The sequence below is a fragment of the Copadichromis virginalis genome, linkage group LG23, assembly GCF_057382275.1.
Source record: "Copadichromis virginalis isolate Kocher_CV1m ecotype Utaka linkage group LG23, C_Virginalis_male_GT1.1, whole genome shotgun sequence".
Classification (NCBI taxonomy): domain Eukaryota; kingdom Metazoa; phylum Chordata; class Actinopteri; order Cichliformes; family Cichlidae; genus Copadichromis; species Copadichromis virginalis.
The window spans coordinates 39,104,830-39,132,412 of record NC_140639.1 but is presented as its reverse complement, the minus strand read 5'-3'; the positions used below and the strand labels follow the sequence as shown (position 1 = coordinate 39,132,412).

General features: G+C 41.5%; 3 protein-coding genes across 4 annotated transcripts in view; 1 reads left to right on the top strand and 2 right to left on the bottom strand.

The window, feature by feature from the left end:
• Positions 1 to 1,762, bottom strand: part of LOC146681597 (transmembrane protein 163a) — a 33,605-nt gene extending 31,843 nt beyond the window's left edge. The window contains exon 1 of the mRNA XM_085449605.1: positions 1,434 to 1,762. Coding sequence (XP_085305731.1) covers positions 1,434 to 1,647 — 214 coding nt within the window. The 5' untranslated portion in view covers positions 1,648 to 1,762. The remainder of the gene's footprint in view (positions 1 to 1,433) is intronic.
• A 4,698-nt stretch (positions 1,763 to 6,460) lies between these two features.
• On the top strand, positions 6,461 to 27,095 carry ccnt2b (cyclin T2b). Of its 2 annotated transcripts, XM_085447393.1 has the most exons (10): positions 6,521 to 6,679; positions 15,439 to 15,623; positions 16,158 to 16,239; positions 16,328 to 16,456; positions 20,706 to 20,766; positions 21,048 to 21,110; positions 21,204 to 21,249; positions 23,316 to 23,479; positions 24,872 to 24,942; positions 25,046 to 27,095. In XM_085447393.1, exons 2-10 carry the CDS (start codon positions 15,466 to 15,468, stop codon positions 26,105 to 26,107), a joined length of 1,836 nt encoding a protein of 611 aa, XP_085303519.1. In that variant the 5' UTR covers positions 6,521 to 6,679; positions 15,439 to 15,465; the 3' UTR covers positions 26,108 to 27,095. The 2 variants fall into 2 exon arrangements, with proteins under 2 accessions (XP_085303520.1, XP_085303519.1); XM_085447394.1 differs by lacking the exons at positions 15,439 to 15,623; positions 16,158 to 16,239 and having other exon boundaries at positions 6,461 to 6,679.
• Positions 17,734 to 18,830, bottom strand: LOC146681596 (general transcription factor II-I repeat domain-containing protein 2A-like). The gene is made up of 2 exons (XM_085447384.1): positions 18,173 to 18,830; positions 17,734 to 18,080 (listed from the first exon to the last, which is right to left on the bottom strand). Exons 1-2 carry the CDS (start codon positions 18,828 to 18,830, stop codon positions 17,734 to 17,736), a joined length of 1,005 nt encoding a protein of 334 aa, XP_085303510.1.
• Positions 27,096 to 27,583: the final 488 nt, after the last annotated feature.

Sequence of the window (27,583 nt, the reverse complement as noted above, 5' to 3'; positions counted from 1 at the left end):
GACAGAAAAGCTTCTTACAGAAGACGTTACAGGTCTGTGAGAGCCAGAGATTTTCCTTGTTTGAGGTGACCAAATACTTATTTTCCACCCTAATTTACGAATAAATTCTTTACAAATCCTACCATGTGGATTCATGGATTTTTTTTTTTCACATTCTGTCTCTCACAGTTGAAGTGTACCTCTGGTGCAAATTACTGACCTCTGTCATCATTTTAAGTGGGGGAACTTGCACAATCGGTGGCTGACTAAATACTTTTTTGCCCCACTGTATATGAGTCTTAAAATTAAGATACGTGTCAAGTGATGTACATTTTATTTTATGTATAACATAAAAAAACCCTAATATTAAAGGATTCTCCAATAGTTATCATTCCTGGACTGTGTTGTGATCACTGAGGAGGACAGAAGCCTCAACACTGAAAGCCATTCACACAAACCAGCACCTACTCTTTTACTCCCACCAACCACTTGAACACCAACTTGGAGTGAACAGGACAAGACTCAGTTGTACACCTGCACTTAAAAGAGAAAGAATGATCTTTCAAAGATGACAATGTTCGAATTTTATGTTTGAGAGAGGAGTAAAGGAGGCCATCTACATCCGCTGTGACTGAGCAGTGTAGAACAGAGGTGGTGGCTTATGCAGTCTTGAGATTTCTTCCCAGGCATTTCAATCCCCCCCTCACACCTTGCCTCAGTAGCTCACATGATGATGGGGTGATGGTGTCTCACTTAGTTGGCCCCAGTGAGAGTATGGACCCACACCTTTTTAATAACACGCTGACTCACATGACACGTCACATGACCTATAGTAGGTTAAAGAGCTTTGAGATCACTTCCAAAGGGGACAGCTATATCTAGGGGGTGTTACCCGAGGCTCTCCGCTGGTTGTTTTAGAAGTGATGAAGCCTCTATTAATGAGATGCAAAACGTCTTCACAAACCTGGTGAAAGTGAATGTCAGAAAATGCACAGGAAAAGCTACAGTGTGCTGGTTTAAGCTGTGAAACACCTGCTACTGTTTAAATGCTGCCTGTGGTCATCAGCCTTCCCAAAGACAAGCCTCCACTGATTCATTTACAGAATCTGCAGGCACCACTATTTCACGTAAGATGTCTGCACACTCTGTTTGCACATTCTGCACTGCATTACTACGCAGATCTGTGAATAATTTAGCATGCATATTGGTCACCACACAGTCCAGTTATGAAGCAGCCTTTTCCCTCAGAAATCATACATGATTCACGGACAGTGTGGAACATCTGGGGGCAAAATTTAGGGAAATGTTTTGAGCAGGCTACAGTTGAATGAATTAAAGTGTATTTCCAGTGCGTGTACAGTAAAACAAGCACCGGTCTACACGGCATTACGCACGGTGTGTGTCTTGGCCACGGGGCATCCAGAGAAACTTTAAACAAAATTCAAGCCGCCTACCTCTGTCGTCTATGCTGTCATTTATCTTCATCTCTTGGTCCATTTTAAAGCCCTCTGCGTGATTTTCTGTGTTGGGCTGCTGCTGTATAGAGTCCGCCTGCTCGCACCGTCCGTTTACCGCCGTGGGGTCCACAACTACAGCCGGGTCCGGGACAGTGGTGGAGTCTGGCGGTGTGGGCTCTGTCATCTTCTCGGTGGGGGGTCGCGGTTCCATTGAGGCACTCCACAAATGTCTCACCTGGGTGAGAAGCGCAGGCTTGCAAACAGACAGAGACCCAGAGACAGACAAGGAGGGAGACTTCTCACAGGGTGCCGAGCCAGTTGCGCCAAGTTACATACAATCAGGCGAAATCGTACCGGAAATTAGAAGTTGTACATTTCAAAACAAAAGCCTTTTTTGAACCGTATTGGAGAAAAAAAACTTTTTTTTGGTTTAAAAATAGACAGTAACGTTGAATATTTCATATACTCTTTTATTTGATATCAATTAACTATCATCATGCTATTGTTTTAGACTACAGTCTGCTCCACAAATGATTTGCTACTTTTTGAAGCATCCTTTTTTTTATTTCCTGGCTGTGCTTTTCACTATTTCGACAGCATCTCTGAGGGTAATATTGTACTTTTTTTTACTTCACTTTTTTTAATATGATAAGTAGCAGTTGCTAGCTACTGTAGCACTTCAGATTAAAGCATTAAAGCCACTGAACCTACGCTATAACACATTGTTATAAACTGACCTATACTGGGGGGATGAAATGGTTAACGTTAACCTGCCCTCGCCTAGAAGCACTTAAATACTGTTTTTCCTTTTTCCTATACATTGGCTACAATAGGCTGTGTAATAATAATATGTAGCTTTAGCCCCTTAGTTTGCTGACATGATTTAACAAGCCAAGTTTAGGTAGGTAGTTTTAACCGAGCAACAGTAGGTATTTGCTAATTAATTCAGCCTTATAAGTTAGTTCCCAAACAAGAGATGAGATTTATTTCGAAAGTGTTTGCCGGAAGTGGTTTGTGTCAGAGCTGACACACTTGACAGAAAGATGTTGCGCACAGTCTGGACGAGACGTAGGAGACGGAATATTCACATCAGGCTCCGATTCGCGACTTTGTGACAGATAGCCGCACCTGGACTCTAATTACTAGTCTAGTGGAGGTCACGAGACCAGTGCTCGTGCTGCAGCTCAAAAGTGCACTTACCGCCGCGCTCTGCACTGCGCGTTCGCGAGGAAAACATCTGTCCCATGTGGATTCAACGAGCTGACGGATGTGAGCGCGTGCAGATAGTGGTGCCCCTGTCACACACCTGTCACGTACACTACATAGAAAAGAAAATAATAACACAAGCTTGCTTTTCCATATTGTTTTTTTATTTGTAACCGAGAACTGGGAAAAGAATGTGCGTATTTATATATTCATATTCAAAATGATAACGGGAATGCCTCTAATGCGTTCATGCTCAGGAAAAAGCAGAAATATGTAATACAATATGTTTATAGAGCAGTTCCCACCGTGTGAGCTCTTTCGGCCACTCACACGTAAGAAATATTTAGGTATGGGTCAGAAGTAGTCAGTTTAGCCTGTTTGTGTAAGATTGGATTTCACATTTAACTTAAGTAGAAATATAATCATATTCTCGTCAGGGTAATCTGACCACTAAGTACTTGTTTGCCATTGTGAATGTGTGACAATCATGGTGACATTTTTCTTTAGCAACCACTGGCTCTTAAATAAATAGTTATTTTACTTTCATTGAAATTATTTTTCTTTTTGATTAGTTTTGATCTTATCAAGATGTTTGTTTGGTCATACTTTCTTTTATTTTATTGAACTTATTTAACATATAGGCTATTGCGAGTTTAGCACATGTACAACATAAAAGACTTATTATAGTAAAGTTGTTGGACTTTTATTTTGAAAGAAAAAAAGAATCGCTGCAGCATGTTTGGATGAACATTACAGTTTTATCTATTTGTTTTTATTTTTGTTAACTTTTTACTAAAACAAGACTATGCATTCTGTGAGCTAAATGCTATTCCTAACAATATTTGTAAATCTATTAATATTTCCATTTTTATTATATATTTCTCTCAGTCTAATCTGCTTAACTAACATCAACGATATAACCTATTTAAGTTGACAGAAGAGTCAACACGCCTGAGCTTTCAGTTCTATCTCTTGGTCTCTGCTTCCCTTTAGTGGAGGATGTAGAGTAATACAGCTTGTGTTCTACTGAGTGTGATATATATTTATCTATATCTATATATACATATACAGATATAGATATATAGATATATAAAATTTTGGGTCTGCCTGGACTTATATGAAAACCATAGCAGGGTTTCAAAATCCCCAGAGCAGCAGTCAGATCATTTTAGATGGTTTTAATTCAGACAGAGATTTTGCAAATGCTTTAAATATGTTTTATGCTCGTTTTAGTTCTTCTGATTTTAGCGAGGATATTTTGGAACTGAAACAGAAACTGAGAGATACTCAGCACTTTATCATTGAACTCAGTGATGTCCTGATAATATTAGTGGCCGCCTAATTAAATCTTGTCCTGACGAACTCAGTCCTATATTTCAGGTTATTTTTAATAAATCCTTGCAAACACAACATGTGCCCTCTCTTTGGAAAGAAGCAGTCGTGGTTCCTATCCCTAAATCTAGTCGTCCAAAAATTCTAAATGACTTCAGGCCTGTTGCCCTCACTTCAGTTGTAATGAAAGTCTTTGAAAAAATCATCAGAAATGTGATTATGAAAGAGACTGAACATCAGCTGGATCCAATGCAGTTTGCATATAGGCCCAATAGAGGAGTGGAAGACGCACTTTTGACTTTACTAAATCTGATTCTTAAAAATGTAGAGAGTAAAGGAACTTTTGCAAGTCTTCTTTTCATTGATTTGTCTTCAGCTTTTAATACAATACAGCCCCATATTTTAATTAAAAGACTTTTAGAACAGTTTGACATCAGGAAAAACCTGGTGGGCTGGATTTTTGATTTTTTAACTGACAGGTCAAGAGTGAGAATAAATGGGATTCTGTCTGACCCAGTGTTCTCCTCTACAGGTTCTCCTTAAGGGTGCGTCTTGTCGCCCTTATTATTCATTCTCTATACAAATATGTGTCAGAGCAGACATGAAAACAGGGTCATTATTAAATATGCAGATGACTCTGTTACTGTCAGCTTACTGAAAGAGGGTGAAACTAACCACGGTCCAGTCATTGTTGACTTTGTTCAGTGGTGTGAGGAGTCTTATCTCCAGCTGAACATATCTAAAACAAAAGATATGGTGATTGATTTTAGGAAACAACAAAATGGGGACGTAGTCACTTTAATTAAAGGTCAGAAAATAGAGCAAGTACAATCATATAAATATCTTGGGACCATAACCAATGAAAAACTGAACTTTGATCAAAATTGAAAATCAGTTTGTAAAAAGGGTCACCAGCACCTTTATTGCCTTAGGACACTTGCTCATTTCCACACTGACCAAAAAATGTTAACTTTGTTTTATCGTTCTTTTATTGAGTCTGTTTTATCCTTTTGTTTGGTGGCATGGTTTGGTCAGACCTCTGTCACAGAGAAAAACTCTCTAAATCAGATAGTGAGATGGTCCAGTCGTCTGATAGGTGAGCCACAGTCTTGTTTAGCCTCCCTGTACTCTAAGCAGGTACAGAGGATGGCTTTATCAATCCTTAAAAATGGTTCCCATCCTCTAAGGGGTGAATTTCAGCTTCTTCCCTCAGAACGGAGGTTTCTATTTCCCGAGATGCAGGACAAAGCGTTATAAAAATAGCTTTGTCCCCGTTGCTGTCACTGAATTAAATAAGAACTGTTTTTGATTCGAAATATTAAAATGACTATATATGTGCCACAGTGAGGTTTATATCTTTACTAGGTATGTGTGTTTTAAAAGGATGCCAAATGCTGTCATTTGTTAAGCCGCCCTCGCCGTACCTCGGTGGGTCCATCAGGTCCTCCAGAAGCGTGAGCAGTTTGGTGAGTTTCACCATTTGGTCCAGGAGCTGCGCCTGGATGACGGCCGCTTTCAGCGGTACCACCGTCTTTCCCTCGCCCAGTTTGAGGACCTGCTGTCCCGCATTGGTTCAAGCATCGCCCGCTTAGACACCAACAACAGGCGCTCAATCCCTGTCGCCTATCCATCTGCCTGCGGTTAGTAAAAGTGTTTAATACGGTAGTCCTTTATTGATGCCTGTGCTAATGTATGCTAAACTATCGTTTATACACTGCAAACATGGATGTGCTATGCTAACAGTGAATGCTGTCGGTGTTTACTGATAGCAAACTGTGGTATGGAGACGACTGTTTATAATATTTCTAGTGATACTCAAAAGGTCTCATCAAGACCTGATTTAATTCGATTTATGCTGTTATCAGTGTTTGCATTGATAGCATGGCTGTGGTGTCGTATCAGTGTATGCTCTCGGTGTTTGCTGATATCAAACTGTAGCATTAGGACCACTGAGTTAACCTTTGTAGTGATACTCACTCCTTTTTATTTAGACCTGGTTTAATTCTGGTATAGTTGAATATTTGTATATAATCCCTGCAGCTGTCAGACTCTATAACAGGGGTCACCAGCCTTTCTTAAAACTGAGAGTTAGATAAAACTGTGAACAGTTTGGTTCATCTTTAGTTATATGGTTCTATCCAGCACATTCTATCTTGATATGCTGTCTTATCACAGGTTAATTTTTCAAAAATATTAGCAATGATTTATGCAAGGAAAAGGCTACGTACAACTCTTTATTTCTATTAATGTCTTACTTCATTGCTACCTGATTGACATGTTTAGGAATTATGAGTGATTGGCTCACTGTAGTGGTAAAAGTTGCTACCAATCAAATTATGATATGTTAAAGTTAAAACAAAACACAACTGACTGTTTTATATTATATCTAATATATATTATGTAATTATCCTTATAATTACAAAATGTTTTATGTAAGAGTTATGTTTTGTAATTTAAATCTGACATCACAAAAGTATTTTGGAGGTTGAATAATGTATTTTGTAACTGCAGTACACATAATACTAATTTTGAACAATTTTGTCCAGGTTCCTTGCCACCAGGGACTCCTTCAGGACCATCGCGTTCAGTTACAGAGTCGGTGTGTCCACGGTGAGCCAGATCATCCCCCAGGTAGCGACGGCCATCTGGGACTGTCTAGTGGACGACTTCATGGATGTGCCTTCACCTGGAGACTCAAAGAGAAAGTATATACAGTGGTCCCTCATTTATTGCAGTAGGGTTTCTCAGAATAACTAGCCCCTCGCCACACACTTTATACACTTTATTCACTTTATTCATTTATTTTTTTTACACACACACACATGAAGATTAGTCACAGTTCTCACAAGTTGATTCTCACAGTGCAAACCTTTGTAGATTTCAAAACGTAAAAGTATCATTATGCTGTTTTTTCTTCGTCTGCCTGCCACTTTTGTGCGCCTTTTTCCCTCCAGGAGTGATGATGTCATCATCACTCCATAAACCAATGAGATTATCACATGACATTTTTGAACGGGGATATTTCTTTTTAACTGTTTTCAATTTAACATAATATTTAAGTGTTTCTTAGTTTTAGACTAGTTGGTTAGTCTATTTCAATGTTTAAAACCATATCCCAGGGTTTTTACTTCACCATTTATGGAGTTTTAACAAGCAAATAAAAGACAGAGCTTAATTCTGTAAAGATTAGATGAAAAATACTCAAAGGATAAATTCAATTGGTTTATTATTTTGTTACATAAGTTGAAAAAAGTAAAGAAAAAATTAAAACAAGTAAATGAAGGGGGGGGGGGAGAAAACCCCAACAATCCCCTCTGAGCAAGCACTAGGCGACAGTGGGGAGGAAAAACTGCCTTTTAACGGACAGAAGCCTCCAGCAGAACCAGGCTCAGGAGGGGGCAGTCAACTGCTGGGACTGGTTGGGGGGTGAGGGTGAAAAAAAGATTAAGAAGGTAGGGAATATGTGTTAGGAGAGAAAGGGAGAGGGAGGACAGGAGAGGTGAAAATTAAGATGGATCACAGGTGGAGGAGGACGAGGCTAAATCATCTGAATAACCAGCAGAAGCCTCTTTTCTTCGTTTCCAGGTATTTTTCCATGAGCGCTTTTTTCTCCAGGATAAGGGTTCTCAACTGATCGTTTGTTTCTGCATTTTGCTTCTCGAGTTGCTCGCATCTTTGCTCCATTTCTTTTAATCCTGCTTGTTCTTTTCTAGGCTTTTCTTTCGGGTCTTTGTACAGGGAGTGCAGAATTATTAGGCAAGTTGTATTTTTGAGGAATAATTTTATTATTGAACAACAACCATGTTCTCAATGAACCCAAAAAACTCATTAATATCAAAGCTGAATGTTTGTGGAAGTAGTTTTTAGTTTGTTTTTAGTTTTAGCTATTTTAGGGGGATATCTGTGTGTGCAGGTGACTATTACTGTGCATAATTATTAGGCAACTTAACAAAAAACAAATAAATACCCATTTCAATTATTTATTTTTACCAGTGAAACCAATATAACATCTCCACATACACAAATATACATTTCTGACATTCAAAAACAAAACAAAAACAAATCAGCGACCAATATAGCCACCTTTCTTTGCAAGGACACTCAAAAGCCTGCCATCCATGGATTCTGTCAGTGTTTTGATCTGTTCACCATCAACATTGCGTGCAGCAGCAACCACAGCCTCCCAGACACTGTTCAGAGAGGTGTACTGTTTTCCCTCCTTGTAAATCTCACATTGGATGATGGACCACAGGTTCTCAATGGGGTTCAGATCAGGTGAACAAGGTGGCCATGTCATTAGTTTTTCTTCTTTTATACCCTTTCTTGCCAGCCACGCTGTGGAGTACTTGGACGCGTGTGATGGAGCATTGTCCTGCATGAAAATCATGTTTTTCTTGAAGGATGCAGACTTCTTCCTGTACCACTGCTTGAAGAAGGTGTCTTCCAGAAACTGGCAGTAGGACTGGGAGTTGAGCTTGACTCCATCCTGAACCCGAAAAGGCCCCACAAGCTCATCTTTGATGATACCAGCCCAAACCAGTACTCCACCTCCACCTTGCTCGGCGTCTGAGTTGGACTGGAGCTCTCTGCCCTTTACCAATCCAGCCACGGGCCCATCCATCTGGCCCATCAAGACTCACTCTCATTTCATCAGTCCATAAAACCTTAGAAAAACCAGTCTTGAGATATTTCTTGGCCCAGTCTTGACGTTTCAGCTTGTGTGTCTTGTTCAGTGGTGGTCGTCTTTCAGCCTTTCTTACCTTGGCCATGTCTCTGAGTATTGCACACCTTGTGCTTTTGGGCACTCCAGTGATGTTGCAGCTCTGAAATATGGCCAAACTGGTGGCAAGTGGCATCTTGGCAGCTGCACGCTTGACTTTTCTCAGTTCATGGGCAGTTATTTGGCGCCTTGGTTTTTCCACACGCTTCTTGCGACCCTGTTGACTATTTTGAATGAAACGCTTGATTGTTCGATGATCACGCTTCAGAAGCTTTGCAATTTTGAGACTTCTGCATCCCTCTGCAAGATATCTCACTATTTTTGACTTTTCTGAGCCTGTCAAGTCCTTCTTTTGACCCATTTTGCCAAAGGAAAGGACGTTGCCTAATAATTATGCACACCTGATATAAGGTGTTGATGTCATTAGACCACACCCCTTCTCATTACAGCGATGCACATCCCCTAATATGCTTAATTGGTAGTAGGCTTTCGAGCCTATACAGCTTGGAGTAAGACAACATGCATGAAGAGGATGATGTGGACAAAATACTCATTTGCCTAATAATTCTGCACTCCCTGTATATGATAGGGCAACACCCCCACTTGCTCTTAACACTGTACATTACACATTTACATGATATACATATTTACATGATATTCACATATCAACATTTATGTTCCAAACAAAATATGCGTAAATTTATCTATTTCCACTTTACTTACAGACTTAGTCATGATGTCTGCTACCATGTCTTCTGTTGCACAATATTTAACTTGTACTTCCTTCTCAGTTATAGCAGACCTAATAAAATGATACTTGACGTCGATGTGTTTACATCTTTGACGGTTTATAGGATTTTTGGACAATGCAATTGCACCTTGATTGTCTGCAAGAATGGTAACTGGTGAATATTGCCTTTTAATGTCCATGCCATTAAGTAGCTGTGAGAGGTATAAGCTTTCTTGTACTGTGGCGGCCATCGCCATGTACTCTGCCTCGCACGTTGACAAAGCTACTGTAGCTTGCTTCCTGGTTTTCCAGCAGATCACTGGCCCATTTTTGGATAGTACAAAACAATAACCCGTTGTACTTCTCCTGTCACTCAAATCTGTGGCCCAATCTGCATCGCTGTATGCTATAAGATTTAGGTTTCCTTCTGTCCTTTTATAGCACAGCTCTTTGTTTAGTGTCCCCTTAAGGTAACGTAATACATGTTTTGCTGCTGTTCAATGATGCTCTTTTGGCTCAGATAGGGATTGTGACAGTTTGCTCACTATCCAACTCAAATCTGGTCTTGTACATGTCATTAGGTAAATCAAACTGCCCACTAATTCTCTATATTTTCCTGAATCAGCTGATTCACCATGTGCATCAAAGTCATTTTTGAGTTCACAAGGAGTAGAACGTGGCTTACAGTCAGACATTTTGAACCTTTCCAGGATTTTTGTGACGTACCGTGTCTGGTTTAGTCTTATCTCATGGTTCTCTTGTATACAGTCAATACCCAGAAATGTTTGAGCTCACCAAGATCCTTCATTTTAAATTTCTCATTCAACATTTGTTTCACGTTTCTGATAGCGTCTTCACTGTTGGCAGCTATGATTACATCATCAACCCAGATGATAAGAATCACTGTCTCACTCGCTGTCTGTCTGGAATATACACAATGGTCTACAGGATTTTGTTTGTAACCTTTTTCACATAAATGGTCATGTAACATCTTATTCCAGTTCCTGCCAGATTGTTTCAAACCATATAGTGATTTGTTTAGTTTGCAGACCAGTTTTTCACCTGTGTCTGATTTTACTTCAAAACCTTCTGGTTGCTGCATATACACCTCAAAATCGATTGGGGCATGCAAATAAGCAGTCTTCACGTCCATTTGATGGAGTTTAAAGTTGTACCGTACTGCTAATTGCATCAGAGTACGCACTGATGTCATATCTGCAGTCGGCGAAAAGGTTTCTTTGTAATCAATGCCTTGAACTTGGCTATAGCCTTTAGCAACATATCTTGCTTTAAATGTTTTAGTCCGATTCGGGTTCTCTTTTATCACATACACCCATCTCCCTCCCACTGCATTTTTACCTTCTGGCAGCGTGGTTAGAGTAAACGTATTATTGTCTTTCAAGGATCTCATTTCATCTTCCATAGCATCTGACCAACACTTAGAGTTCAATGACTGCATAGCTTCTTCAAATGTCTTTGGTATGTTATACATCACCCTGTAACAGTAATCTACAGTCAGCGATGTTTGGTCGTCTTCTGCAGTTTGGACATAGTCTTTCAGGTAATCTGGCCTTCTCCTGTTTCGTTTAGGATATCGTTCAGACTCTGTTCTGTCACTCTGTTTGTCTGAGTTTTGTGTGTCATTTATGACATTGTCCTGAATGTCACTTTCAGGTTCCAGGATCATACTTTCATTTGATCTCTGGTCATTCCCTGTTTTGTCCATTCTAGCGGGGTACTTCAAGATGTCCCCTGGAGTCAAATCATCATTTCCCTCGTCATCATCCTGAGTGGTCTGGGTTTGGTGCTCAACTACACCTTTAGTGAGGAACTTAACCAACCTATGTTTAAGAACTCGTCCTGTTTTAGGGTAGTAGACTAGATATGACGGACTGTTTTTATCGTAACCCACAAAAACTCCTTCGTCACATCTCGCATCTAACTTCTTTTTGTTGTGTCCGTAACCGTAGCAAACTGATCCAAAAATCCCCATCCTCGACATGTCTGGCTTCTTTCCTGTCAGCATGTAATAAGGGGTTTGCTTTGTGCGTCTGTTGTAACACCTATTACGAATTACTGCGGCAGTCATAACAGCATAAGTCCATAATCTCTTTGGCAGGTTACTTTCGATCAACATACACCGTGCCATTTCAAAAAGTGTTCGCCATTGTCTCTCAGCAGTCCCATTCTGATGAGGTGAATACGGCGCTGATGTCTCATGCTTTATCGTGTTTTTATTTAACAATGTCTGAAACTCTTTAGATGTAAATTCAGTTCCATTGTCTGACCTGATTCTCTTTACTTGCCCATAAGGGGCGACGTCTGCCAAGAATCTTTCAGTTGCTTTTACGGTGTCACTTTTAGCCTTTAAAAAGTACACAAACATTGTGCCTGAGTAATCATCAGTAAATGCTAACGTGTACCTGAACCCGTCTTTAGCTTCTGGTTCTATCGGTCCAGCTAAGTCAGTGTGCACTAGCTCTAATGCTTCTTCTGCTCTTTCGTCAGGCTCTCTATTCCTGGTTTGGATAAATTTCCCTTTTATACACACTTCACAATCTTGGTAATGTTTAGCTTTACCTTTTTATTTTCATACCCTCGGTAATGTTCTCTAGTTTAACCAAGTCTTCATAGTTACAGTGGCCGAGGATTTTGTGCCAAGTTTCTACATCATGACAGCCATTGCATTCGTCGTTGTCAACATAATGATCAGATGTAACACTGTTCAAATAGTATAGGCGTTCATATTCACTTATCTTAAACCTTGTCCCGTTCTTATGGATAAGCTGGTTGCAGCCCTTCTTGAAGGTTACTGAGGCTCCTTTAGCCGTCGCCGCCTGGACCAAGAAGATATCTTGCAGGTAAGAGGGAATGTAAAGGGCTCCCTCCAGTGTCGCCTTCACCTTTCGTCCCTCGCTGTCTTGTAGATAGACCTCCACATCTCCCCTCTTCAGTGCGACCCCACTCGTCCTCGTCCCGTCAGCTAACTCCATGAAGTGTCTTCCAGGTGCGAATGTCTCATCAAAACTTTTGAATCTCTGAATGTCCGTAATAATGTGAGAAGTGGCCCCTGTATCAACCATTAGGCCTCTCTGTTTCAGCCCTTGATTTCCACAGTCTTTAGCTTTGAACGCGAAACTATGATCTTCTGCATCGGTTACGTGTTTAGCAGTAATCTTCTTTCGTCGGCGACAGTCGCTGTCCTTATGCGTTGAGCTTTTGCAGTAACCGCACCACTGCTTCTCTTTTTGTTCTTTCCTTTCGGCCTTTGTGTAACACTCACGTGCTATATGACCCTTTTTTTCACAGTTGTAACATATGATTTCTGCATTGTCTCTCTCTTTCTTCCAGTTATTTGCCTTCATCACATTGTCTTCAGAACATGTGGCCTTTTCGGTGCTCTCGTAGCTTCTTAATTTAGCTTTGAATTCACTAAATGTCATTGCTTTGTCACTGTGGGTTACATGTATGGCAAACGGCTTGAAAGATTCAGGCAACCCTTTTAACACCATTGCAATAAGCAGTCCATCACTTAATGTCTCTTCTGCATTCCTCAGAGCTGTAATGGCAGTCTCAGCCCTTATCATATAGTCTGTGACGCTCTCGCTGGGCGTTTTCTGTAGCGACGTTAGCTCCGTATACAGGCTAATCACACGTTGTTTCCCCTTACCGGCGTAGTGCTCTCTCAGAATTCCCAACGCTTTCCGTCCGTCATCCCTGGCATCTCTCATCACGAGTGAAAGACTTCTATCATCCAATACTTGGATTAGCTCTGCATAAGCTACTTCATTCTTTTCATCCAAGGCTACGTTCACACTGCAGGTCTTAATGCTCAATTCCAATTTTTTTGATCAAATCCGATTTTTTTGTCTGCTCGTTCACACTACAAATAAAATGCGACAGCAAACGCGCTCTAGTGTGAACGCTCAAAGCGGCCCGCATGCACAAAAGAAGACGTCATACACAACGCGCTCTGTTTAGACCCAGAACAAACTATATTGTTTGACTGATGGCCTTAATATAAAGACTTCGGACTTCATGTTTCCCGATTTTTGCTTTAAGTTATTTTGTTATTTACATAATAATGTAGATAACCTAATAATTATCCTCATTGCTGTTTTAGAGGAGCGGTGCTTCAAAGGATAGTTGCAGATTTCTGTCAGAATCTGCAGGTTATGCAGTACAAATAAAATGTTAACTTTTCTCCAACGTTGTCTTCCCAGCAGTTTCACCGGATGGCCAGGAAGCGTTCGCGATGTCTTCTCTGGCGCTGATAATTGGCGTCTGTCTTGTATCAGTGACGTAAAAGACGGATTTAATGCGGCTTGACCGTTCACACAGCAGTCGCTTTCTGAGACATCGGATCGGATTCAGTATGTGGTACTGATCGGATTCAGTACCACATACGAAAGTGACCCAGATCGGATTTGAAAATATCGGATTTGTGCCGTTCACACTGTCACACCATGATCGGATATGGGTCGCATAGGGTCAAAAAAATCTGATTTGATGTGCTTTCGCCTGCAGTGTGAACGTAGCCCAAGTCCTTGTCTTCTTCTTCCGACTCGCCGGGCTCGTCCAAAATGGCGGCCTTTAGCCCAAGTAGCCGCATGTATCCCAGGAACTTTGTTTCCCACAATTCGTAGTTTCTCTCATCTCCGTCGAAGCACAGACGGTTCCACCGGCTTCCCACATCCCTTCTGGGCCCATAACCTGTTGGATGTTCCATTTTCTAGGGCAGAAATACCGTGGTAACTCGCACATCTCATGGAGGAATAAACCACATACACCTTGTTAGAGTTTTACATCAGAGGCACACGCCTTCCTCTGCGCCAACATTTATTGAACACACACTTCCGTATTTATACCTTTCAGATTAAGAGCACATACATATATGATAGGGCAACACTGAAGTTGGATTATCTGGTATATAATGATGTGCTATGTGATTGCTAGCGACACAGCTATGTTAGCATAACATTAGCATAGTGAAGCTGGAGGATGAACGCCAACTTTTTTTCCACTCATTAAAAGTTAACGTGAGGGATTCTGGTGGTCAGGGACAAATGCAATCGCATAGCAAGATGCTATACACGGGCCAAACTTCAGTCAGGAGAACAACTGATTATTACTCATCCACAATACGAGGTTAGTTATTAATATACTGCAACAACATGGGAATAGAACAGTTGCGAGAGAATTCAACATTAATGAATCAATGTTACGGAAATGGAGGAAGCCTAGTTTTTGGCTTTCCCCATATTTCAAAAGTGCTTCATCTCTTTGCTATGACTGTCGCATGCCATAATTTGCAGATGATAATGGTTTTAGCTGCTGCGATGCTTTCACCAAAACAGGCGCAGCTTGATGACATCATCAACATGTGCTAACTACTTTAATGCACAGTGATCATTTTTTGGATGTGTAAACATCCATAACAGTAAAATTGTTAATAAATAAACAAACAAACAAACAGAACTAACCCGCATGCCTGCTTTCATAAGTCTTTTGTACTTTATGTTTGATTTTAATAAAAATCGGCACAAAGGTAAAGCAGTCAAAGGGCACTTGCATTATTATATACACTTATACATATAATACATATAATAGCAGCAATGCCCAAAGTACAGTTGTGACCTGTAGTGGGTAATATTTAATAATATAAATATTTTCGTTTTTATTTTTTAAATCGAGTCCGTACTCCCGTTCTCGCTAGTCTTAATTTAAATGGTTACTGCGAAACTACACAGACAAGCTGTTAGTGTTTCTGGGCTAAATAAAGCAACCTACTGGAGTAATTACATAATTCAGCTTTAGTTTTTGGGTTTGTTTGTTTTTTATTTGTAAACAAAATCGGGTTGGAACACCAGTAACGCATTGTCTACACGGCGTGCGATTTGCACCACCGACCGTCGGGGCGCTATTCACAGAATATATTACCGGTTTCGTGTCGGTTTACGCGTCTTCTCTCTTCCTTCCGGTGCCCCGCTTGCCCCACTCCCTCCCGGTGCTAGACCGTCGGGCTTGGCAGTGGGAGCGTAATGGCGGTCCACCGGGGACCCTCTACGAAATGGCTCTTCACCCGGGAGCAGCTCGAAAATACGCCGTCTCGACGCTGTGGAATAGAAGCAGACAAAGAGCTCGCTTACCGACAGCAGGCTGCCAACTTAATCCAAGAAATTGGCCAGAGACTCAACGTGTATCCTTTCTGAAACGCTGAGTCTTGCCGGACGGCAGGCGGGCTGTCTGTAGTTAGCATTAGCATAGAGTGCGGCTCGAAATGAAATGCTTGTTATATTTTATCCTGTGATTGTGTAAACAGGTGTCCAATGGTTCGGTGTTGTATACATAGGCCTCTCTGATAAGATGAGCCATTTTAACTCCTCTCACAGGACGTTTGTGACCCGCCGGAGGTGATGAGGCCCGCTAGCTAGCTTAGCTATTGTTTGGCTCGTCAGTCTGTTGTTTCTATTGTTAGCTTTTGTCTACTAAAAGCAGAGATACTGATATTAGTCGTATGTGTGTTGTAAACATTTTGCCACTCTATACACGATTCCAGCCCACATTGGAAATGTGGGCTTTGTGTAATTATGAGTGTGTTGACAGGGTTTTAACCCGCGGCCTCACGTTTTGCGATCTCCAAGGCCTTAACTCAGTACTAAGCTTTCTAATCTAATGGCGTTGTTTATTTGCCTGTGAACCATCCATGTGATTTCCTTAACCGTTCACTCAGCTCTCAATTAATTATCAACACTGCTATAGTTTATATGCACAGGTTTTATATGATCCACTCCTTCACCAAATTCAATAGAAATGTAAGTATCGCTGCGTTGTTCGCTGATATCACGATCACCTTTGCCGCAGACTAGCAAAACTGTGTTTTTCCTTTCCTCCCTTGTATAGATAATTTCCCAGACTACGTTGTTCCTGGCAGCTAAAGTTGAGGAGCAGCCCAGGAAGCTGGAGCACGTCATTAAAATAGCCCATGCCTGGATTAACCCACAAGATCCTCCCCTGGACACTAAAAGCAACGTGAGTAAACTGTGACTGCTCTGGAGCTTATGTTTTTCCATACTTTGTAAGTTAATGTTTCACAGACCTTACAGTGTGGTTTTTAGAGGTTACATATGGATTGTACTGATGCTGCGACTAGTAGAAACGTGAAGCCGAGGTTTTTGGTCTATTTGTTTTTCTTTTCGATATGTGTCCTGCTGATCTATTTTATTTCAGATCTCTTATTTAGCTCTGGAAAACTTTAACACATGTTGATCACTAGTTCTGAGGTTTTACGATCCCTCGGTTTATGCCAGTATATAATCTTCTAAACCAACTTTGTGCCATGAGCTGAAAGGAAACAGTCTTAAAGGTTGAGCACCTTTTTCCATGGTCTGATTATCCTATCATTACCTTGTGAGATTGGAAATAACAATACCACTACTAGGAGTGAGCCTGGGTCATTTGGGGGTTATGTGACCGTTAAGGTAGTGCTAGCTATCCTTTATAATGCATACTACGTGGCCCCAAGCACAAAAAACGGTGCTGTTCCTAGAGAAAGGAGAGGCGGAGACATACCTGGAAGTTATCTCACTCCCAGTGTGAAGTGAATGTTTGCTGGAAAGCCTTGCTCACATATGGTTGGTGACTAATTCCAAAGCGTAGGATGACATCAGCTAAATAGACAAAATGGCTCTTAACATTTGTCTTTTGGACCTTTCACCCTTTTTAAATGTATAAAAAAAACTTGCCCGTCCTTCTTCTCTTCATCGGGTTCTAACCATGTTTATACTAGAGCAGGGGTGGGCGAACTTTTTGATTCGTGGGCCACATTGAGTTCTAACATTTGACAAAGGGGCCGGAACAGGAGCAGATAGATGGCATGCTTTGAAAACATCACCTCATTGGGGGGGAAAAATACACATCTTGGGATATGGAGAAAACATGTGCTTTAATTTCCAATGAAAATGAAGAAGAACATTACAATAAAATCTCTGACTTCGAAATGAGTCTTTAAACACTGAAAATCAAATAAATTGAACATTTTATTTTAAAGCACTGAAAGTTCTGTTATCCTTCAGGATATCACATCACTCTCCTCCTGACTCCTTTTTTTTTTTTTTTTTTCCAAAAACGGTAGGAGATGCAGATGTACTTGTCCTGTTCCTTTTATTCAATTTGTTTCCCCGGTGCCAAAAGTCAACAACGACCAGTGCAAGAACGAAACAGTTGCAGCAAGTCAGTCTGTGAAGCGTTATATTTGATCTGCGCACACTGTTCATTTTAACAACGTGCGTATCACGGAGACACACATTTTAATGGGAGCAGTGTTGTTGGTCTCCTTTTTTAGGCAGCGCATCAAAGTCTGGAGTTAGTTTTGTTGTGGCGATTCTCAGGATGGATCTGAGGTGTAGGTCTGTTAACTTGGATCTGTGGCTGGCTTTGTTGATGTTCATGACGCTGAATGTCTGTTCACACACGAAGGTAGAGCCGAACAAAGCCAACATCATCTGCGCTTTTCGTCTTAGATTTGGAAACGCGGCATCATTGAGTGAAGCATAGAAGTCATTTAGTTTCAGAGAGCTGAATTTCTCTTTTAAGGCAGGGTTGGACTGAAGGTCGATGAGTTCGAGCTGAAGCTCCTCTGGAGCTGTTTCAGGGTCTTGTGACAGAGGAAAGGCCAGTGATTGTCAATTTTATCGAAATCCAAAAACCGACGGCAGAATTCTCCGTGCAGTGCATCCAGTGACTCACTGTATTTCTTTACTTTTGCTCCGGCCTCTTTCAGCGTGGCTAGTGTAGGAAAATGAGTGAATGACGTGTTCAAAATCTGCCTGGAGAATAAAGCCAGCTTGGATTTGAAGGCTTTCACGTTTGTGTGCATGTCATGCACAAAGTGCTCCTTCCCCTGCAGTTTCACGTTGAGCTCATTCAAGTGTGAAAATACGTCCGTAGCAAACGCAAAGTCACACATCCAGCTCTTGTTGCTCAGCTCAGGAAATTCCTCAGTCTTCCCCTGCCGCTCCAAAAACACGCCAATCTCCTCTTTGAGCTCCCACACTCGTTGAAACACTTTGCCCAAACTCAACCAGCGGACACGGGAGTGATAAAGCAGGTCCTGGTGATCCGCATCAGTTTCCTCCAAGAATGCAATGAACTGACGGTGCTGAAGTCCCCGTGCGCGTATGAAGTTGACAAGTTTCACCTCAGGATTCACAACATGATTCAGCTGTAACACCGATTTACATAGAGATTCCTGGTGGAGGATGCAGTGGAGAAAAATGACATCCTGGTCAGGGTTTTCATCTTTCACTTTATTCTGGATTCTCCTCAGCAGGCCAACGTTTTTTCCCGTTAAATTCAGAGATCCATCTGTGGTGACGTTAACAAGCTTACTCCGGGGAAGCTTCATCACATCAGAATTGCAGGGGAAATAAAACATTAACAAGGTTAATTTATTAATTTTTTTTCAAGTTTGGCGGGCCGGATCAAAACGTTTGATGGGCCGTAGTTTGCCCATGCCTGTACTAGAGTCTTTCATTGGTTTGGCACAACTGTTCCCCACAACCACATTTATATAAAAGAGGGCAGATGCATAACCATTATTTTTCTTTGCATGTGAAGGCCCACTCTTGTGTGTCAGAAGTGCCAGATGTCGACATGGCTGAGTAGATCGGGATAATAATAATTTAATGTGAAAATGAGCTGGAAAGGCCTTGATTAACAAAGTGATTACTTTGAGCTCTGCTGTCTGGTGAAAAGCAGGCGACACTCATGAGATGTGTACTGGAGTCTGTGTGGATCGCACCATTTGTTAGGTTTGACCTCTGACTGGAGGCAGCGATGGCAGGCAGCAAACTGCAGCTTTTTGTCTGTAAAGTAATCGCAGCTGCAGTTTGATGTCTAGAATAAACGTATCTGTTGTCACAGCTGACTCTGAAGTCAGAGACTGATGTGAGTTAATTACTGAATTTGCTTAATTTAATCAAATGCTTTTCACAGAAGTAGCCTCTGTTACAGTTCGCTGAGTGTCATCATAGATAATGTTGAGTATCAGAGACTGTTAAACGTGAGTTGCATGCTGAATTTTCTTAATTTAATCAAAAGTCTTTCAGTCTTAGTTTGTTGTACAAGAAAGGACAAAGATAATTTGGTTACATCCAAATTTTTTCATGTTTTGCAGCATGGCTGTTTCTTTTCTTTTGTTTTTCCATATTGGCTTTTTTGAAGTTTTAAACTTCCATTTACTTAAAAGAAAATGTAATTGTTAATGATGATTGGGTGGGCTTAATTCAGTCTTGACTGTTAGCACAAGGTGACCGCCACAAGTATACAGAAAAAATTCCACCCATCCAAAACGGAGACGGACACACATCAACCTTTTCAGTTTTTGTATAAACGTGTCTGTGTATGTCAGCGTGTGTGTCCACCAAATTAAACCAATTATATCCAGTAGAGTTCACAAAGAAATGATACTTGGTTATAATTTATACTAAAATTCCTACTGAATTACGAAACTTCTTTACAACAGCATCGATACCAACAGTGCTGTCTTTTGCCTCAGCCTTCGACACACAACTTCACACAGCTCCTCCTCTCACTAACAGCTGAAGTAGTTAACCTTCATAACACTGAAGAAGAGTTCAGGAGGAATTTCAGAGGTCAGGAAAGTTTCCATTTCAACAGCATTAAAGTATTAAACAGTTTTCATAAATGTTAACCTGGAAAGCGCACACGTTAGCATTAGCCATTTACCTTTTAGCAGTTATCTGATAGCCACATTAGCCATCTGTTAGCATTAAAGTAACAGCTGGTAGACTGCAGGTCGTGCTGGAGTACTGAGCCGTGGCAGAGTAGATTACAAACACTGACGGGTCGCTGGCTTTATGAACTAGCAGGCGATCCGTAGCTGAACTGAGTAGAGTTCAGCGTGTGGAGAACTAATCCGAGCAAATAATGAGTGAAATCCAGAGCAGAGCAGGAATCAGATGGGTTTCAGGTCTGATGAGCAGAACTGGGGATGTAAACAGCTGCAGCAGAAATGAATTCTGCGCCATTGCTCCTGTTGTTGCAGCATGGTGTCGACACCTTTCCATGGCATTGAAAATGGTATCGAGTTTGAAATTCGAGTTTTGTGACATCCCTAATGTATAATGCTAACAGGCTTGCTCCATTAACATTCCTGTCCACTGATTGTATTTTTGTTTTGTGTGTGCGCTTATAAAAATGGATTTGTTTGTGGTTGTCGAGGGTCGTTTTTAATTCTTCACGGCTTGATCTGTTTCAGGCATTCCAGCAGCAGGCACAAGAGCTTGTAGCACTGGAAACAATCGTGCTACAAACTCTGGGTGAGTACAGGCTGCGCTGCACAGACTGCACACACTTTCTGCTGTCCTTGGTTTTCCTGGTTTCTACAATAGACCAGTGTAACACCAAGAGGGGGGTTACACACAGAAGAAAATGACTAAAGTATCACACATGCATGCTGACACTTTTTCACATATTCTGATGCAGCGTTTTTCCTCCCGTTCTGTTGAGCAAATGTAAAAAAAACCCCAAAACATTATCTCACTGATGTTCTGCTTCTGTATTTGCACCTCTGCCTGACAATCTTCCTTCCTGGTTGCAGGTTTTGAAATAACAGTTGATCATCCGCACACAGATGTTGTGCGATGTTCCCAGCTAGTGCGAGGTATTACCTTTTTCCTCACCTGTTACTTTTCAAGAACTACTGCTGTGTGTTATCAGCTTTGCTCTAAAACCAGTTTTTTCTCTTGTTTTACAGCAAGCAAGGATTTGGCACAGACTTCCTATTATATGGCTACCAACAGGTTGTTATCCTGTTCCCATTATTGCACTGTAATGGCACACTATAGCTTCCTGCACTGCAGGGTACCCCTTCCTGTGTCCAACGCCCTGTTTGCACTTGGATCCTGGGAACCCCCAATGGGGAAGTACCGACCAGGCTGCTGTGTGCGGTGTATTGTACAAGGGCTCTGTGTTGGCACATAGGGGTTGAATGCACAATGTGGAGTGTAGTGTTGCTGTTTACCTCTCGAAGTTGTTTGGTACCGAGTGCACATGTCTTTAAAAAAAAAAGTCTCAAACGGTAGCCTGAATATAGATTGCCACTAAAGATTCTTAAACTTTTAGAGTTTCTTGGTAAGTACGGTTACTGTTCTTTTTAAATGTTTCTTTTTGATCTTTTTTTAAATCCAGAGGAGCTAACAATGAAACGCCAAACTATACTGCAAACTGAATGCTTTTGTTCTAGAGGACTCCAGAGGGTCACTACGGAGTACTGTGAGGAATATTAGCTAGCTCAACAAAACCTAAATCCCTTCTTCCTTCAGACTCTGTTCGTGCTCACATAACAAGGGGCACTTCATGCGTTACGTGAATCTTTTTCCACACAAGATATTTGTGAGTCTTGTCTTCTCCATTCAGTCTTAATCAGATGAAGGGTTCGCTTTAAACTGGATTTACCTAAGCATTAAAACTGTCCCATACTCTAATTTTGGAGACATGGATGTTGTTTTGGTTTGTACATATCAAAGTGAAAATCATGTTGATTGGGGGAGAAAGTATATTACAAAGGGCATTTAAGCTGATTTCAAACTAAACCTCTGAACGTAAGTCTCCTGGTTTTATGTTACCATGGTGATTTAGCCTGGTAAAAAGACAGCCACTGTTGTGACATAGGAAGCTCGACATAGCAAACGTTTTTTTGTTTTACAGATGAATAATAGACACATCTTTTACTTACTTTCTCCTAAAGTTTTAGACTAAGGCTAATAGAGTTGAAACATATAATAAAGTGCAAATATATATTGTCTGTGGGCTTCAAATGCAACAATAGGCCTCTATTTTTTTAAGCACACACTCTGTATATAAAAGATGGACATTGCTACTGTGACATAACCCATTTCTTTGCAACCCCATATTTAAACGCTTCTGTTAGTTGGGCCTGTGTGTTCTGCTTGGAAGAATATAGACGTCATTGTTCATTTAGCTTCCAGTGATTCAAAGACATTTGATGAATGACTTGTTAAGCTTGTTGGTACTTAGTACTGTTGGTGTGTAGCTAGCTGTGTACACACAGGGGTACATAAACTAGCTTTGACACATTCTTCCAACAAAAACAACGACTTGTAGCTCAGTGTGGACTACTTATTGGCCTGAACTTTTAAGGGAGCGACAGCTGAGGTCACCACGAAAGAGGTGTGAAACATCATCAGGGGAAACGGCATGAAAAGCGCAGACAGTGGGCTTTGCGCTTCTCTGCAGCCGGCTGAAGGACACGTAAGAGCACAAGCAAGAGTGGCCCACAGACTGGTTGTGACATTAAACTGCTGTGACATGATGACTTCAAAGCTGCCCACAGGCTTTGTGGGGCAGTTTGCAGTGTAGTTTGGGTGTTAGGGTGTGGGAGAAATTAACTGTAGAAAACTGAAAGCGTAATCACTTGTCTTGGCTATCAACATCAGTGTTTCTCAGTCTCAGCGTGGCTACATTTGAATCGTCACTAATTTTATACTGTATATAAGCGCTGTGTAAAAATATCAAAACTGAAACTCTTTATTTTTCTTAAGAGATTAAGAAACGCTGTTGTTTTGTAATTTCCATCATTTTTACATTAACACAAAACAAATAATAAAAATCAGTACGTCTATATTTATGTAATCATTTGAGACATTTAGGAACACAATCTAACAGATATAGGTTTTAGACAGGGGAGTCCTGTGAGGTAAGGATATGTGTATGTGATACGAAGATAACTGAATCTGACAGTCACCACTGTTTGTCTGTTAAACAGTAAAATATATAGTAGATCATGCAAGTTGGTGCGCAGATCCGTCAGCTGACAGTCGTCTTTTGCGTTTCTTGTCTCCTGCAGTTTGCACCTCACCACCTTCTGCCTACAGTACAGGCCCACAGTCGTCGCATGTGTCTGCATCCACCTGGCCTGCAAGTGGTCCAAATGGGAGATCCCTGTGTCTACAGATGGCAAACACTGGTGGGAGTATGTGGACCGCACAGTAACGTTACAGCTGCTTAACGGTAAGAGCATATTTTGAGTTGTAGAAATTCACATCCCAGCAAAGTAAAGTCACACAGTTCGTACAAGGAAAGTGTCTTCTCAGCATTTCATAAAGCACAAAAAAGTTACAAACTCTTCTTTCTGATCAAGCATCTTTAAATGTGTTTAAAAAAGCAACATAAACTTCAAACACAATGTGTTCACCTTCCAACAGTGTGGTCTCTCTTCATCCACAGCTGCTGTGTTTTAGACAGATGGTGAATAAGCTGGGTCTCACTTTTAGCCCAGGCTCTCCCAGAGCTTCCAGCAGTAGTATATTACGGCATTGCCAACACTAAATTGGGTGTGACACAAGTGTTTGCTTTGTGTGGGCCACAAAGTTTTAGCACCAGCACATTTCCATGTCTTGTGTATCAGAGGAACTGAGGAATCTGTTTCTGTGCAGACTGTAGATCAGATCACGATAAACACTTTTCTCTTTTTATTGTCAGACTGCTGCACGAGTACGTAACAGTGACCTCACCCACAAAGACTAACACAAATCGGGCTTTGCTTTTCAGTAATTTATTTGTCCTGATTTTACAGCACAGAGGTCATCTGATAAAAATCCCCAAACACACATTAAAATGTTGGCTGTGCTGCGATTTCTGCTTTGTTAACATATAAAATCGCCCCTCAACCAAAGGTCCATTCTGAGCCAGGAAAACCCTGCATATGTACTACTTTCTAGTATGAGGTTTGACTTTATTTCACAGGGAACACTGAGGCTTTATGGAGCTGCAGCTCTATCTGGTGGCAGATGGCTGCATAACATTTAGGACACAACACCAGCACTGGGTATCAATTAAAATGTTTAATTATTAACATTTAGATTAAATGACAAGTACATCTGGTACCCAGGATTGAGAATAGTGACTGTTTTTGTCTAGTAGTCGCACACACCTGTAATTCACCTTTAATCTGAAAATGTGTTGCCCTAGTTCTTCATAGTCTGAAGGCTCCGACTTTAAATTTTAGCAACGTTACCTGTTTCCTTCCTTATCCCTCGTCTAGAACAGAGTTGACACTGGACCATCATCTTACTCGTACTTTAAACGTTTCTTCTAAACAGCGAGCTCTGATCTGAATGGCCACGTTACTGCTGTCCTTAGAATAGTTCATCTGCTTATTCGGTGCATCTAGTGTCGTATGTTCAAACTGCAGTTATACAGTCTTTCACTGCAAATGGTGACACTGGTCGTCTTCCTTCTCTGGGTCCTGGAGTCCATCTGCAAGAGCTCTGTAGAGCCAGCTGATGGTTTTGTTTTGATAATTATAGCGAGTCCCGCTCAGTGGATTTGTCCACCTTGTGTGTTACAATTGAGCCCTTGTTAGAGAGCTGGTAGAGCTGAGGCTGCCTTGTTTGTTTTCAGAGCTCACCCATGAGTTTCTTCAAATCCTGGAGAAGACACCCAGCAAGCTGAAGAGGATACGAAACTGGAGGGTAGGTGAAAAACATCAGACAGCCCAGAACATAGGGCACAGCTGGTACTGTGGAGATTTGTATTGTTCGTATGTCATGCTGAGTTTGCCTTTTCTGTCTGCAGGCGATTCAAGCTGCTAAGAAGCCAAAGACAGATGGTTCAACTGGGGACACTGCCTTCCAGGGAACATCCTTAGAAAGCCTTCCTGGTGTCACCAACTCCTTTTTCCCCTCAGCATCAGACTCTACAGATATGCCCAACCTAAATACCATCACAACCCCGTTCGCCTCATACCAGCCACTAAACGACCAATCAAAGGCTTGCGGGTACGACCAGTTCTCCCAGCCCGCCCACTCAGACTTCACCCTGGTGAAGCCCAAACACAAAGCTGCAGGCGGGACTAGCAGCGAGCTCGCTGTGAACACCGCCGCTTTTTCGCGGCCACAGAAAGTCTTGACTCTGGAAAAGTACAGAGAGAAACACGCGGCCGAGCTGGCCTTGCAGAACGGCGTTAAGGAGGAGCCAAGCACAGATGTCTACACTCCTCCGCCGTTGTCCTCTCACCACCACAAGAAACGTTCTCAGCCGCAGCAGGCCAGCCAGCCGGGTGACAGGAAAGAAAAGCCCAGCTCTAAAAAACCTCGCCTCGCAGCCTCATACGCAGAAAACGGCTCGGCCACTAGCGAGGAGCTCAAAATGCGGATCAAAGTTTCATCGGAGCGCCACGGCAGCTCGGAGCAGGGTGGGGCTCTGCCAGGCAAAGACAAACACAGAGAGCACAGCAGCCACCGCCACTCGAAACACAGCCACTCGCACTCGTACTCCCTCAGTGCAAACAACAGAGGGGCAATAGACAACTCTTCCTTATCTGCCCGTACTCCCGGCAACCACTGCATCGAGGGCAGCTCCTCTGGCTCGTCTCGTAAGAGACCCCACCCTGATGCCGGCAGCCACAATCACCACCATCACCACCACCACCACCACCACCACTCGTCTAAGAGCAGCAGGACCTCCAAAGGAAGCCTGAGCTCGTCTCACTACTCAGACAGCAACCAGAGGATGATGGAGCACCACGGCCATGACGGAACCAACGGCATGCTGACATCTAACGGGCAGCACACTGACTACAAAGACACTTTTGACATGCTGGACTCTTTACTAAGTGCCCAAGGGATGAACTTGTAACCCAGAGAGTCCCCAGTGTTGTCTACAATAAGGTATTACCATGTTTATTAAAATTTTAAAAATGATTTTATTTGTCTTAAGTTATCTGAATTCTGCATCACCCTCAGTCGTGTCTACACACTGATCATTGATGATTCTTGTCAAACTGTCAAATGTCATAGAGCTGTGTACTACTAGCTTGCAGCGCACACTCAAAAATTGGATGTTTTTGAAATGCGGCTGAAAAAAGAGGTTTTTAAATGTTCTCTTAACTTGAGCTGACATCTATTTTTAACACGGATGTTTTTAGTCACAAAAGGGAAGACGCAACGCAACCATTGTGACAGTTTACAGTTCATGTTTTTTTTGTTTGTTTGTTTTTTCTTCCGTTTTTGTATGTTAAGACATTTTGTTTCACTAAAAATCTCAGGTCTTGAATTTTTGATAAAAGAACGAATCTTCCTCTGTTTGGGTTTATTACCTGTATCTGTGGAGATGTATCACCTCGTCGGTTTGCTGACGAAAACAAAAGCAAAACTTTGGCGTCTCTCTTAGGAAACACGGTCTGCATATATTTAAAAGAGCGCATCAACAGTTCTGAACAAATAAAAATGTGAGGGGAACTCCATTTGCCTATCGGGCCGTGCCTGAAGTTTTGTGCAGATTCACTATAGAGCTAAAATGAAGTTTACTTTACATCTGCTGTGAAAGTGCATTTAAGATATAGCGGCTGAAAGCGCAAAAAAAAAAAAGGCCGTGTGATTGTACCTTGTCAATTACTATTCAGTATGATAAATGTTATTAACTACAAGAAAATACAGATCTCTAAAATAAGATTGTGTATATAGGACTGTAGTTCAGAATTAAACTGTTATTGGTTTATTGCATCAGTCCAGACCTCCTTCCATTCAATGTATCATGAGATCTAAAGCAGACTCTGTATTGATGAACATATCCTTGATTTGTGTATTGGGAGCCCAAATAAAGGTGTAAAAGATAACATGCTGAATTATGGAAGTGTTTGACATTTTGTTTGTTACAATGTTGTTACGATGGGACTAAATTTTGTTACTGTGGGACAGTGAGTTATGACCACTCCAAAATGGCATAGCTGCGACAAACCAGTGGCCCAAACTGGAGTACCAGTTCTGAGCAAAAGTTTAAGTATGACCAACTTGAAAATTTTAAGCATGCCAAAGAATACGAGTACACCCTTTTGAGCTATCTGTGTGATGTACTGCACTCCCCAGCCTACATTTATATAGCAGACGCCTCCAAAGAGCCGTGCTCTGCGGGGGAGGCAAGCGGCTACAAGTCTAAGTACGGAAAACTGCTATGTTAGAGTTTGCCACAATGCATTTTCATCAAAACTGATTTGTAGCATGAAAACGGCATACTCTTGCACTCTGAAACACTGGAATAAGCTACGCACATGTTGGAACACAGACTGCAGAGTGCGCTCTGCATGAAAGAGATTCAGCCTCTGATACAAATCGA